Here is a 15,846-nt window from a genome sequence, read left to right on the forward strand (position 1 = left end):
CTTTCACAGACACATCTGTTTACTCCTCTTCATGGCTGATCAAATTGTACTAGATACTAAAGGATGTGTATTGTGGTAATTATTGTAGTCACTGTCTAAGAAAATCTTCAAATCACCAACATCTAAGTAGGTGGGGAATCTATCAATTAGAAAGTGTAACTGAAAATGATGAAAAGGAATAAAATTCTAAGTCTTTAAAACCTTTTATGTTGAGGTAACTGTAGATTCACTTGCACTTGTAAGAAATAACAGAGAGATACTGGGGACACTTCATACTGTTTCCCCTGTGGAAACGTCTTGCAAAACCACTGCACAATATCATAACCAGGACTGACAAGTACAGGACACCTCCATCACCACAAGGATTCACCCCTGCCCACCCATGTGGCCCTTTTATAGACACACTCACCTCTCCCTGCTCCCCACACAATCTCCCTTTCCCGACCCCTGTCAACCATTCATCTGGTCTCCATTTTTATAATTTTGTCATTTCGAGAATAGTACACAACTGGAATCATAAAGCACGTCACTTTTCAGAACTGGCTTTTTTTCACTCAGCATAATTCCCACAAGATTCATCCAAGCTTTGGCGTGTATCGACAGTCCGTCCCTTTTTACTGCTGAGTCGGGTTCCATGTTTGTTCACTCACCAGCTGATACACGACTGGGTTGTTTTCAGGTTTTGGCTATTACAAATAAAGCTCAGGAACATTTGCGCATGGGTCTTTGTTAGAACATAAGTTTTTACTTCCCTGGGATAAGTGTCCCAAGGGTACAATTGCTAGGTCACACGTCCTTTGTCAGATGTGTGGTTTGCAATGTTTTTTCCCAGTCTGCACCGTGTCTGTGTCTAGCCTTAGATGGTGGAGATTTTCTCCTGTTTTTTTTTTCTAAAAGCTTTTATAATTTTACATTTTACATTTAAGCCTGTGGTCCATTTTGAGTTAATGTTTGAATAAGGTGTGAGGCTTAGGTTAAGGTTGATTTTTGTGTCTTAAATTTTTATCTCTACATATTCATTGCCAGTAATATAGAAATGTGGTTTGTATTTGTGTTTATCTGGTACCCTGTTACCTTGGGGTTTTCTATATAGACAATCAGGCCATCTGCGAATGTTTTGTTTCTTCCTTTCCAATTTGTATGCCTTTTAGTTCCTCTTCTTGCCTTACAGCAGTAGCTAGAATTTCAAGTATTATGAATAAGACAGTGAGAGCAGGTATCTTTGTCTTGTACTCTCAGAGGGTCCACTCATAGGATTTTAACTATCCAAGTACAAGTCATCCTTCTTTAGGTACTTTACTCTCAAATCCATGCCAGAAATAGGAAAAAATAACCATGATTCACAAAAATGACCAAAGACTTAGATCAATTATATATCTTTCAATATAATCTCAAAAACATTCTCTGATATAAATCTTAGCAACGTTCTCCTAGGGCATTCTACATAGCCAGGCAATAGAAATAAAAGCAAAAATAAACAAATGGGACCTAATTAAACTTTATCAGGTTTTGCACAGCAAAGGAAACCATAAGTAAAATAAAACAACCACCTACAGAATGGAAAAAAAAATTCACAAATGATGCAACTGATAAAGGTTTAATTTCCAGAATATATAAACAGCTCATACAACTTAATCACAAAAAAACCAAACACCCCAATCCAAAAATGGGCAGAAGACCTAAACAAGCAATTCTCCAATAAAGAAATACAAATGATCAATAGGCACATGAAAAAAATGCTCAATATCACTAATTATCAGAGAAATGCAAATCAAAAGTACAATGAGGTATTACCTCACACCAGTCAGAATGGCCATCATTCAGAAGTCCATAAATGATACATGCTGGAGAGGGTGTGGAGACAAGGGAGCCTTCCTACACTGCTGGTGGGAATGTAGTTTGGTGCAGCCATTATGGAAAACAGTATGGAGACTCCTCAAAAAACTAAAAATAGACTTACTATATGATCCAGTAATAATACTCCTGGGCATATATCTGGAGAAAACTCTAATTTGAAAGGATATGTGCACCCCAATATTCATAGTAGCACTATTTACAGTAGCCAAGACATGGAAACAACCTAAATGTCCATCTGCAGATGACTGGATAAAGAAGTTGTGGTATATTTATACAATGGAATACTACTCAGCCATAAAAAATAATGCCATTTCCAGCAACATGGACGAACCTGGAGATTGTCATTCTAAGTGAAGTAAGCCAGAAAAAGAAAAATGCCACATGATCTCATTTATATGTGGAATCTGTAAAAAAGACAAACAAACTTATTTACAAAACAGAAATAGACTCACAGACATAGAAAACAAACATGGTTACCAAGGGGGGAAGGGGGTGGGAAGGGATAATTTGGGAGTTCTAGATTTGCAGATACTAACTAATACATATAAAATAGATTTTAAAAAAACTTCTTCTGTATACCACAGGAAACTAGATTCAATATCTTATAGTAACCTGTGGTGAAAAAGAATATGAAAGCAAATATATGTATGTTCACATATGACTGAAGCATTATGCTGTACACCAGAAACTGACACAACACTGTAAACTGACTATACTTCAATAAATACATATATATATACACAAAAAAAGAATATGAAAATGAAAAAACCCTGAAAACTAAACATGAAAACATATATATGTATAATTGAATCACCATGCTTTACCCAGAAGTTAATACAATACTACACTGTAAACAGATGATACTTAAATTTCTTTAAAAAGACCAGTTAAAAACTGAAAACCACCAGTAAAAAACTGAAAACCTCTCTCCTACAAATGACAACCAAAACAAAGCTAGGGGTGAGGGTATAGGTCAGTGGTAGAGTGAATGCCTAGTATGCACAAGGTCCTGGGTTCAATTCCCAGTACTTCTGTTTAAAAAAGATAAATAAACCTAAAATTACCCCCTGCCCATTAAGAAAAAAAAAAGGAAAAAAAAAGCAAAAAATTTTTAAAAAGCAAACAAAGTTAAAAACAATAACAACAAAACTAAATGACAAATTACAGACTGCGTAAGATTTTTCATGACTAAGTTCATCATTTAGAACCAAGAACAAATAATCCAACAGGAGAGCAGACAAAACAGGCAATTCGTCCATGAGAAAACACAGGTGGCCACTATATTGACCATATACGACAAGTCAAGACGATATGGACGAGGACGTGGATGGAGCAAGGGCGCGCCCCCCGCTGGCAGTGAGGACATGAGTCAGGGTCATCCCCTCCTGGAGAAGCGGGAAGCGTTTCAGAGAAGACACACAAGCACGCCCGCTAGAGGTGCAGGACTGCGCGTGCCCACGAGCGTGTGCCTGTCCCGCCAGCGCTGTGACAACAGTGAAAAACTAGAAACCACGTATGGCCATGAATGTGAGCCAGAAAGTGTCTTGTGGAATATTCTGATACTGCGAGACAAGACAGAATCTAAAACGACAGAACTCAAGCCACATACATACCCACGCAGATAAACATCAAGAAGCCACTAAACATCAAAGACAGAGGGCAGAAGCAGAAAACTGCTTATGGTACCAACGATGTCCAATTTTATGCAGAATTTCAGCAAAGTATGCAAACCAGCAAGGGAATGGCAAAGCCCATGTCAGGACAGTGGCTGTCCCTGGACACCCTCTAATTTCAGAGACAGAGAGAGCCATGCCTGGGCTCTCAGTGGGGTCGGTAAAAATATCTAATAATAGAGTTCTTATTTTTTAAAAAATAATTAGAAGCAAATATCATAAACACGCTGAGACTGGGCAAACGTGGGTGGTAATTGCCACACCATTCTCAGACTTCTCTGGGTGACGACCCAGCTCCTGTCTTGCAGGGTAGATGTGTCAGGAGGTGCACAGGGCCAGGCCTGCCCAGGGCACCACTGTTCGTATAGAAACGGCCCACGTCTCCTCCTAAGTGGATCCTGTTGGAGGAAGCTGCAGCCCGTGTCATCTCAGCCATCCCCATGAAGGCCTGGGGATGGTCAGCCACTCAGAACCATTGTGCTCAGCTCCCACAATTGTCTTATGCCTTCTTCGAGGTTCCCCAAGCAGGGCCTCTCAATTTCCACATCAAGCCAAACCCCTGAAGGAACCTCTGCATCCCGGCACCAGCCCATCTTGGTCTCCCTGGTCTTTGCCTGCACCCTGTTCTTCATCCATCACTCACCTGCCACAGAGACACGGAACAGCTCGAGGTGTAACCCACACATGTAAAGCATGCACATTTCCAGCACGGAATCTGTTGAGTTTTGACCCATGTAAACACCGTGTAGCTGAAAGGGAGTAGGACCCTGTGCACCCCCTACCCCTGCCTCTTGTTTATAGAAAAGATTTAGTCTCCCAGGCCTCCCTGAGTCTTGGAAGAGCTGGGTCAAGCAGTTGACTAGGACAAACCTGCAGGCACTGGGGGATGACAATGACTCTGACCACCTATCTCAACGACTAACTGAGATTATTCCTTCAGTTCCCTTTAAAACTTTCATGGCTGAACAGAATCTTTGGAGATTTTTTTTTTTTTTAGGGGAATGCTGGGTCCACTAGGCATTCTAATTAAAAGCAACTTTCCTTTTTGTTACCAAGGCTGTTGCCTCCAGGATCATAGCCCTGCCCCTCCCTCTAATAGAAACCAATTACTCTTATCTAAGTCTCAAAAGGCAACTGCAGAGAAGAAATAAGAACTGATTAGAACCCACCCAGTCCAAGACGGTGGAGGATCTGACTCCAGTGGATCGTGAGCCACATCATATATTAATTGTAACGTGTTAGCTGCTAAGTGACTCACCCACCAGCGCCATAACAGTTGACAACTGCCATGACAACAACCACAAAAGCCCATACAAGGACTGACTGGCTCCATCACACCTGGAAGGGAGGCCATGATGGCAGAAGCCTCCCAAAAGAGTCCACGTGGCCCAACCCGGGCAGGAGCTGTGCCTACCGCCCGTCTTGGCTGATGGCTCCCAGCTCAAGCACCTCTTCCTCCATCCAGTGCTTCTCTTCCCTTCTCCCTGCTCCAGCACTTTCCTTCCATTTCCCCTTCTGAGCAATGCAGCAGCTGTCACTTCGTCCATCTGCCTCCGCTGAGTGAATTCTTTCACGGTCAGCGGCAAGAACCCACACTTTGGTGGGCCTCCTAATGTAGGGGCCCCTCCATCTGCTAACACAGCCATAACCACAACCAAGCAGGTGACTAGATCCACGGAGCCCAGGTCACCGGGCTCCTTTGTTACAGGTAATTTTGTGCTTTCCCTTTCCCGTCTGCCTGCCTTATGCATTCTTTCAAATGGCCTCATCATTCAATTAGTATTGAAAAGCTCTCCCATCCCATGTATTTTCCTCCCAATGCCCTCCCCCACCCCCATCCCAGAATCCTCTGCTGATTTAGAGCCCTAAGAATAACTAAATGCTTTAGAAATGACCTCATCTCCAGCAGTGAGCTCCACGCTGTCTCCCCCAGTCTGTTCATGTAAATCACGAGTGTTCTCAACAGTCTGTCCTCTGCTCCCCCGGACACGGCAGTGGGGATCCCTTGGGAGTCCCTGGTTTTCTTTGGAGATGAGAGTGGCTGAAACACCCTTGAGAGTGAAAATCGGGTCTGTTCTTACTTACCCGGGACCAGCCCAGACAAAACAGTGTGTTGCTGGCCTGAGTTATAACCCTCCCCTGGGACCTTGAAATCAAGACTGTGCCAGCCTCACAGAGACCCCACAGCCGAGGGAGGAGGGCCGTGGGCCACCTCCTTGTGGTTCCTTGTCTGAATGCGCCCAAGACAGCGGGTCCCGGTAGGAGAGGATCTGCCTGTGTGGCACAGCCCCCAGGCCCTAAGAAGCTGCCTTTCATCTGCTGTAGCACAGCAGCCAAGGGGCTCTCGAGGCAGCACATTTCCTGGTGATGATTCCAGAATGTCTACTTTGGGGAGGCTCCAGTGCAGCGGTCTGGGTGGAAGGGATGGGCATCTCAGAGCCGTGTTTGCAGGGTACACAGCATTAGACCTTAGAAATGTCCACTGTCCACCCCAGTGCTCACAGCAGCACTGTTTACAACAGCCCTGGAGGTGACTAGGCTCAGGGAAACAATCGAGTTGTGCCGTGATCTTGGACAGTGCTGTGGTGCTGATGTGGAGCAGATGGGCTCCAGAGAGGTGGGGAAAGAGCGAAGACGTCACAGCTCTGCAGGGGCTGTCACCTGGAATGCCAAGCATCTTCCCTGGAGAGAGAGGGAGCCAGGGCGGGGGGGGGGGGTAGGGACCACCCAGTGGAGGCACAAAGGTGAGGTGCCAGCACCGCGGGAAGCACCGTCATCCTGAGCAGGCAGCAGCCCTCCTGGACCCGTAGCTCCACGCCTGGTCCTTCATCTACAGGTGCAGCCCAGGCACCGGTGCTGGGGAATGGGCAGCACTAAGAGACCTCAAGCATTAACCAGACCAACAGGTCCCCCGCTCAGCATGGGACCGCTATAAATATATCACTAGAAATACTTTCATCTCAATGTCTGAGTCTCCCGGACCTTGTTCAACTCAGCAGGTACACATTAAGTCACAGCCCCTGTGAGTGGAACCTCTCCTCTGTATGACCCTTCCAAAGACGCTATGTGGACTTGTGACTGTAGACGTCCCACAGAACTCAGTATCACAACTATCCAGGGGAAAGTGATGCCACCAAGATCGGGGGTGGGGAGGCAGGCTTTCGGTGGTACTGGATACCAAGGGCAGAAGGCTCGGGAACACAGTGGGCACCCCTCTTCCCTATACAAGGCAGGTAGCCTTGCCACAGATCAGTTGTGCCCAACAGCCAGGAGAGCTGTTCTCTCTCCAGATCCCCTTATAAGTCGCCTGTGTTGCTCAGCGGGACAGCAGGGATTTAACACTCTTCTCATCTCTGACAGGATCCCATCTGGCCAGAGGGACCCATCAGTGGCCCCCTTGAGAAGCCAGGAGTGAGAAGAAAGCTGTACAGAGAAATGATCCAACTGTCTTGCTCTGTGTGTCTCCCCACTTCTGAAAAAAGGAGGTCACTTCTAGCAGGGTGTGTGTGTGTGTGTGTGTGTGTGTGTGGTGTTTCATGTTGCCACTTAGTGCTGAGTTTTGCCACGAGAGGTTGAGCATTTAATTACTCTCAGGACCATTTTTATTTCTTCAGCTTGGTTAAGAACTGACTCAAGATTAAATGATGAGTTAATTATTTTTTTAGGTCCCTAGGTTTTTAGGAAGTTGTCTTGCCTTTTTTAAAAACTTTCTAAGAGACAAACATAAAGCATCTTCAAGATAAGATAAGAAAGCATGTCAATTCAATAACTGATTGATTTCTTGGGAAACTTTTATCTCCCTGTCCATTGATAAGGTTTCTTTGGGTAATCTGTTTTCACCATGGCTCAATAAATTAAGCCAGGTGCATAAAACAAACAAAAAGATCCTTAACTCTGTTTTGAACTTGAATTATACCACCATAATAAAACCATAATGACATTCTGGGATACAGCAAAGAATTAAAGTTGGGATGGATATAATATCACACAAGATGAGGCATATTCTGCCAGTTAATGATTCCAGTTTCTGGAACCTTTAAAAAATTCTGTTAATACAGATTGGAAAATATGTCACAATCCTGTGCCGGGTTTGACTTGGCCAAGATGGCCATTCAACTAGCAAAACATCTTTTTATCATTTATTGCATCCATCTTCCAAAAGCCAAGACATCCTCTCATTGGGAGAGGAGACCTGTGCAGCTGCTCACAAGTCCTACTTTTTAGACCACCCTCTTTAGGACATCATAATAGGATGCCCACAGCCAGGTCCTGTCATCAGGGAGTGGGGATTTGGGTCTTAAGGAACTGAGACCCCCCGAGGAGCCCTGCCCACCACCAGACATGCTCAGGGACCCCGGAGGAGCCATCTGACCTCCCTCTGGGCCACACAGTGGGTGATAGGATGCTCTGTCCAGGCAGAGCTACAATTCGGAGAATCCCTGCAATGCACAATGGGGTTCTGGGTCCCCTCCATGCCCTCTGCCCTCTCTACTACCTTCGTCCCGTTAAGGAAGAGCCGCAAACTTCAGCATGGCAGGAGGCATGATGTCTGAGATTATCAACACCCTCAAGAGAGAGGCTGGTCTGCCCCAGGATCCAGGATTAGAGATGGTGGGAAAGCAGAAAAGAGGTCAAGGGAGAGAGGCTTCAGAGCCTCCAAACCACTGAAAACCACCTGAGGGACCAGGGAAGCAGCCTGGAAGGCGATCGGTTTCTGCTTTGATTTCCAAACCCATTGCATGGCATTTCCAGGGCACATACTGAGTTCAAGAGATACAAAGCATGGATAATCCGTAATTTAATATGGAAACTCAGGCCTGGAGTATTACTAATCAGGTAACTAGAGCCTCAAGTCAGCCTCAAATCAGATTATTAAGAGACCAACGAACCCGATCTAATTGCTGACCCCAAAAGAGGAACACATGAAACCAATCAAAGTCACGCTCCCTCTGCGCCTTGCCTTTGCGGAGTGTCAGGAACGTCTGCAGGCTGTAGGAAGGGGGTCCCCAGGAAGCCTGCTCCCCGGGGGAGCAGAGCCACCCTCCCACACAGTGACTCAGTCCCCACAGCCCTGGTGCCCTCAGAGAGTTTCAGCCCAGGGGAGCCCCCCAGGCCCCTAGTGCAGAGACCTCTTCACTGCGCATGAGTCATCAGCACAGCCTGGCTCGAGCACCTTTAAAGAGTGATGAGTCCATTAAGAATGACTACACCACTAATTACGAGAAAACTAGACGTACGTGAATCTCAGAGGAAGAAGTACCTGTTTATGAGAAGGAAGTGCAAAACCTTAGTTACACTAAAGCCTGTTTAAAAAGCCCGTGATGCTTGATAAGGGTTAGGACTTGGCTGGAGTGCTTTGGAGTATCCGTGTACCTCAGGAAAGCTCTAAGAAAGGAATGAAATCCACTGAACTAGCTAGAGACATCTGGGGAGAGGGACAGGGAAGCTGGGACCACACTGAGAAGGCGGCTTATTCAGGCTAAGATCTAAAAGTACAGACACAAAGGCTCAGGAACAAATGACAAAGAAACAGGCTGAGCAGCGAGCTGCCCAGACTCGATATCACATCAAAAGCAGAGCACAAAGATGACTCTGTGCAGAAAACAAGGCTGAGAGAAGAACATGGAAGGAGATGGAGCAAAACGAGGTGGAAAAGGAAGGGTTTCAAAAAATTAAAGAAAAAAATGATAGTGATAGAAGACAGGTAGAGGGGTCCAAGGAATGCAGTTATCCTAAAATCAGACAGCAGAAAAAATTCAAATGTATAGTTCAAGAAAGCTTTTCTGGGCCATCATTAAAAAGTCCTGGAGAGAGTGTGGAGAAAAGGGAACCCTCCTACACTGTAGGTGGGGAATGCAGTTTGGTGCAGCCACTATGGAAAACAGTATGGAGTTTCCTTAAAAAACTAAAAATAGACTTACCATATGATCCAGCACCCCCACTCCTGGGCATATATCTGGAGAAAAGTATAATTTGAAAAGATACATGCACCCCAATGTTCACAGCAGCACTATTTACAATAATCAAGACATGGAAACAACCTAAGTGTCCATCAACAGATGACAGGATAAAGAAGCTGTGGTATATTTATAAAATGGAATACTACTCAGCCATAAAAAAGAATGAAAATGCCATTTATAGCAACAAGGATGGACCTAGAGATGACCATACTAAGTGAAGTAAGTCAGAGTAAAACAAATACCATATGATATCACTTATATGTGGAACCTTAAAAAAATGACACAATGAACTTATTTATGAAACAGAAACAGACTCACAGCTACAGAAAACAAACTTACGGTTACCAAAGGGGAAAGGGGGTTGGGAAGGGATAGATTGGGAGTTCGGAATTTGTAGATACAAACTACTATATATAAAATAGATAAACAACAAGGTCCTACTGTATAGCACAGGGAACTATATTCAATATCCTGTAATAAGCCATAGTATAAAAGAATCTGAAAAGGAATATTTACATATATACATATGACTGAATCACTATGCTGTACGCAAGAAACTAACAAAACATGGTAAGTCAACTATACTTCAATTTAAAAATTTACTTAAAAAGCTAGACACTGTGGTCAGACGCAGTGAGAGACAGCAAGAAATGCATCGTACGCAAGAGGATGAGCCTGCGATGCTACATTCTGGCTTCCTCCAGCCCCGTGGACCTGTCACTCTGGTAGGCTGCTGGGACCACTGAACTGGGAGCATCTCCCCGTGAAACAAGCCAGGTACTGGGCGCCGGGCGCACTCCCCCTACATCCTTCAGGCACACCCTCTCTCTCTGTTTGCCAGTTTCCCCGTGCACTGGAGTCAACGGGGAGCCCACCAGACTGACCGGTCACCCTGGCCAGCACTCAAAATGACGCCCACGGAGGAGAAGCCGCGGGCGCCTGGTTCCAGACAGCAACATTGCCCTCTGTGCTCCCCCGGTCCCAGGGCAGCCCTGTGGAGTCCGCAGCTCCCAACACACTGCATTCCCTGTGCGAATACAGGGCTCCCTGCATACGGCGAACACAACCCTCCCACCAGCCAGGGCTCCCCGGACAGCAGCCACATCTTTCCAAAAAAGTGTAGCAGTTGAGTCTCAGGGAAAAGAGAAGAATTAAGTTCACTGTTCATATGCATTTTTAAGCAGCCAATTTTGCTTTTCAGGAGTAAGACAAATTTGCAGGAAGAAAAAGGAAGGAGTAATATAAACAATTTTCCATGTCATTAAAAAAAAATCAGACACTGTACACAAAAATAGGTTGCCATGGGAGACTGTAAAATTTCTTTCTCCAAATAGCTTTAAAAGGGAAAAATAAATACCCATCTGTCCCCTGACGGTGTAACAGAAATGCTGTCAGAAAAGCCGTAGCATGCATCACACTCACGTTTGTCAAGACCGCTTTCAACCGCTCAGCCCCACGTCACCTACGTCCGAGGCGGAGAAGTAAATAGTGAAAATGGAAAACCCAGAAAGCGACACCTTTACGGTGAAAATCTACTTTTCTTTAAAATGCTCTCTGGGAAGAGACTCCCTCTTATATTTGACCTACCTGGATGCACTAAGAACTGAAAGGAATGCACAGTTAATAGCACCTTCCCAGGGTGTGGGGTGGGGCGCAGGGCGCGGGACGGAGCGCGCGCGCCCCCGGAGCCCGGCGTCACCTTCAAGGTCAGCCGCACGGCGTTGCAGTCCTCCTGCAGCGGGTTCAGCTTCAGCGTCTCCCCCAGGTTGCTGCAGCCGGACGACTGGTGCTGCATTTCACAGCAGACGCACACCTCGACACTGTCAAACTTAATCTGGACGGGGAACACAGACAGAGCGCACAGTTAAAACGGCCTTCTGCCCGGGGCGCGTGCTTGAGCGGCGGGATTAAGAACACGTGACAGGCATCCCATTTAGTTTCCGTTACAGTCATGAAACCAGAACCCATCTCTTTATGGACAAAAGCCGTCAGAAACACTATTAGGAATTATTCTAAAATCCTATTTGAAAAGCAATTAAAAAATATATTTGAATAAACAGAAGCTAAAAAGTTACAGATAGTCACATTAAGTGTGGAGACGTTATCACAGCTCCGTGCCTTGGCACATTCTCTGCCCCTGGTCAGCAACTGCTGTCTCCTTTTATGGCCTATCAAACTCCTCTCCTCGTCCTCAAGGCTCTGTCTGGTTTCCAGAGCGGCTTGCTTCTCCCGGGGGCGGAGCACTCCGCTCCTCCACTGAAGATCCCTTTCATCAGCTGCAGTGACTTGGATTTCCACCTGATGAGTGAGGATTCCCCAGTCAGGGAGAACCTGTTTCAGCTGCAGTACCCGTTGCCTCAGGTAATGCCTCCAGCCCAGCCCTCACCCACAACAGGTAAATGCACATCCCAGCAATTTACAGACAGCAATTTACCAGTACTGTCTGGTGTGGCTGGGAAGCCTGAATATGCAGTCAGATGCAGTTTCGGAGCCAGGGAAGTGAATTCGCACCAACATTTCTAAGGTAGGAGGCGGGCACACTGAGAAGCACGTGAGGTCACTGCGCGGGGCAGCAGACATCACCGGGAAACTGGCCAACTGGCTGCTGCAGGATGAGGGGACGGAGAGGAGCAGGGGAGGGAGGGGAGGACAAGGTGGAGGCGGGGAGGATGGCAGGGGCCAGGGGTGCCCACTGGAGGAAGTGCCCTGTCCTCTTAGCAAGGGTTCTGAGCCCCCCTCGCCTCTCCTGGAACCCTAGGTCTAACTCCGACATCCCAGAAAACTGCTCAACCGCACCGTCACCAGGTTCCTCTCTTTCTCCCCGTGAGTGTGTGCTCAGCCGCCCTCCAGGGCCCTTGTTTGCGCTCTGTCTCCCCCACAGACAGACAGCGAGGTCCCGGCACACGGGCATTATTCCCGTGGCGTGCGGGGTGGGGTCGCTCACCAGGGAGCTGGCTCAGGGCACATCCTGCTGCAGCCTGATAGCTGCGAGCCGGCGCCTGGGGACGGGCCAGGACGGGTCAATCAGAACTTCGGGGGCCTGCTCAGGCTACTCCAAGATGCTCAGTGGGGAGGTCTAGAGGCGGTCTGTTTTCCTTTTCTTTTCAGGGATTTTAAACCGCATCGACTGTGATTTTTTTCTGATTACAGGAGTCATACGAAACATTTTGAAATACCGAATAAAATAACAAGAAAAATCACCTGTCAGTTATCCCTCTACCCTGAGATAGCCAACAGTTAACATTTGGGGATATTCAAATTGATTTTAAAACAGGGTCATACAGTTTTTAAGTCTGTGCTTTGTCCTTAATATAGCACGAACTTTTCAGTTTATTTTTTGTTATGAAATATACATATGAGAGAGTCATATACGTATTCAGTTTAAATAAACACCGAGTATGTCCCACCCAACCTAGACACAGAACACTGCCAGGCCTTTAGGGACCTTTGTGCCCCTTGCTGAGCACACACCCACCAGCCCCTCCCCAAGAAGCGGCCACTCTCCCCGGTTTTGTGCTAATCCTTCCCTTCCTGTGGTCTTGCCGCATATCCGCGTATCTCTAAGCAAGACAGGTGTTACTTTGACCAGTTTTTAAATTTAAAAAATAGAATCACACACTCTATTTGTATGGACCTCCCTTCTTTTTCTCGACACAGTATTTCCGAAGCTCAGTAACACTGGTGAAGAGCTGCAGTCCATCGCTCAGAGCGCTGCATGGGGTGCTGTTCCGCCTCCCATTCTTTGGATGGACACGGCGCTGTGTCCGGGCTCTGGCTCCCATCAACCACGTCGGCGCGAACACCTCCCAGTGCACACAGGCAAGTGTTTCCTAAGTGGCTAAACCCAGAGGCAGACTGCACTGTCCTATGGTACATGCACACATGACGTTACGAGGCAAGGCCAACTGCCTGCAAAATATTTGAACAAGTTATGCTCCCAGCAGCAAGGTGTGAGAGTTCAAATGGACCAACATCCTCACCGACTCTTGCTAATATGGGACATCTACATTTCTGCACAAATAATGACCACTGATTGGGGGTCAGGCCTGTTATTCCATTTTCTGAACTGTCCATATTGTGAAACCACACACAAGTGCACAGAACACACACATACAGTTCCCAGATTTATCACAAAGCCAGCGCCCAGGGGACCATGGCCAGGCCCCCAGGAGGCCTCTCGTGCCCCTTCCCCCACCATTCCTCCCTCCCACTAGACCAAAAGCTCACCAACCTCCTCACTTTTTGATAATTACTTCCATGCTTTCAACTTTATACTTTGACCACTTACAATATAGTTTAGTTTTTGCCTGCTCTTCTAACGTGATGTAAGTGGAATCAGGCAATATTTTTAGTACCTGGCTTCTTTCATTTAAGATTATGAGACTCATCCATGCTACTGCATCTAGGTGTCGGTGATTCACGTTCCCTGCTGCATAATAATACATTACATTAATATGCCACCATTTGTATACTTACTCTCTTGCTGATGGGACATGTGGATTGTTGCCAATTTTTGGCAATTAAGAGCGAGGCTGCTCGTCAGGGAAATGCAAATCAAAACCACAATGAGATGTCACCTCACACCTGTCAGGATGGCTGTCATCAAAATGAACACAAATAACAAATGTTGGTGAGGATGTGAAAAAAAGGGACCCCTCCCACACTGCTGGTAGAAATGCAAATTGGTGCAACCACTGTGGGAAACACAGAGGTTTCTCAAAAAAACTAAAATAGAACTACCATATGACCCCCTCCCCAGCAATTCCATTGTTGGGTATATACCCAAAATAACAAAAACGCTAATTTGAAAAGATACATGCACCCCAATGTTCACAGCCATATTGTTTACAATTGCCAAGACACGGCAGAAACCTAGGTTGCTTTAGATATATAGATGGCTAGCTAGCTAGCTATAGAGAGAGATACTATATATACAATACAACAAATACACATATATTTATTCACTACAGTAGGTCTAGTTAACATCTGTCACCATAGTTATAAATGTTGTGTGTGTGATGAGAACTTAAGACTTACTCTCTTAGCAACTTTAAATATGCAATACAATATTATTAACTATAGTCACCACGCTTTACATTACATCCCCATGACTTATTGTATATAACTGGAAGTTTGTATCTTTTGAGACCTCTTCACCCATTCTACCTACCTTCTACTCCCTGCCTCTGGCAACTACCAATCCATTCTCTGTATCTATGAACTTTTAAAATATATATTCCGTATGTCAGTAAGACCATATGGTCTTTGTCTTTCTCTATCTGACTTACTTTACTTAGCATAATAATGCTCTCAAGGTGGTTCCGTGTTGTCACAAATGGTAAGATTTCCTTCTTTTTTATGGTCGAGTAATATTCCATTGCACATATATGCCACATTTTCTTTACCCATTCATCCACTGATGGACATTTAGGTTGTTTCCATGTCTTGGCTATTGTAAATAGTACTTCAATGAACATGGCAGGGTGTATCTATCTTTTTAAGATAGTGCTTTTGTTTTCTTCAGATAAATATCTAAATATGGAATTGCTGAATCATATGGTGGTTCTATTTTTAATTTTTTGAGGAAGCTCCACACTGTATTCCACAGTGGCCTCACCAATTTATACTCCCACTAACTGTGCACAAGTGGTCCTTTTTCTCTGTATCCTCATCAATATTTTTATTTCTTGTCTTTTTGATAATAGCTATTCTAACAGGCATGAGGTGATATCTCATTGTGGTTTTGACTTGCATTTCCCTGATGATTAGTGATCTTAAGCATCTTTTCATGTACCTGTTGGTCATCTGAATGTCTTCTTTGGAGAAATGTTCATTCAGATCTTCTGGCTAATTTTTTAGTCATACTGTTGGTTTGTTTTTCTATTGACTTGTAAGAGTTCTTTATATGTTTTGGATATTAACCCCTTATCAGATATATGAGTTGCAAATATTTTCTCCCATTCAGCAGGTTCCGTTTCATTTTGTTGACAGTTTCCTCTGCTTCCCAGAAGCTTTTCAGTTTGATGTAGTCCCACTTGTTTATTTTTGCTTTTATTGCTTTTGCTTTTGGTGTCAGATCAAAAAAAAAAAAATCATTGCCAAGACTCATGTCAAGCAGCTCTCTGTCTGTGTTTTCTTCTAGGAATTTTGTGGTTTCTGGTCTTACACTCAAGTCTGAATCCATTTGGAGTTAGTTTTTGTGTAAGGTGTAAGACAGTGGTCCAGTTTTCCCAACACAGTATTGCAGAAACTGTGCTTTACCCCGCTGTTTATTCTTGGCTCCTTTGTCGTAAGTCAATTGACCACATATTGCGTGGGTTTATTTCTGTGCTCTCTGTTCTGTTCTATTGACCTAC

At 45.2% G+C, this 15,846-nt stretch overlaps 1 protein-coding gene across 2 annotated transcripts in view; it reads right to left on the minus strand.

Annotated features, from left to right (window-relative positions):
* The window catches only part of ENTREP2 (endosomal transmembrane epsin interactor 2), a 274,354-nt gene that overhangs the window by 22,258 nt on the left and 236,250 nt on the right, over positions 1-15,846 (minus strand). For both annotated transcript variants that reach the window (XR_010378236.1, XM_031440881.2), the window contains exon 4: positions 11,190-11,324. Coding sequence is in view for 1 of the 2 variants with exons in the window: in XM_031440881.2 (XP_031296741.2) it covers positions 11,190-11,324 (135 nt within the window). In the remaining variant the exon portion in view is untranslated. The remainder of the gene's footprint in view (positions 1-11,189; positions 11,325-15,846) is intronic.

The sequence above is a fragment of the Camelus dromedarius genome, chromosome 29 (genome assembly GCF_036321535.1).
Source record: "Camelus dromedarius isolate mCamDro1 chromosome 29, mCamDro1.pat, whole genome shotgun sequence".
Taxonomy (NCBI): Eukaryota; Metazoa; Chordata; class Mammalia; order Artiodactyla; family Camelidae; genus Camelus; species Camelus dromedarius.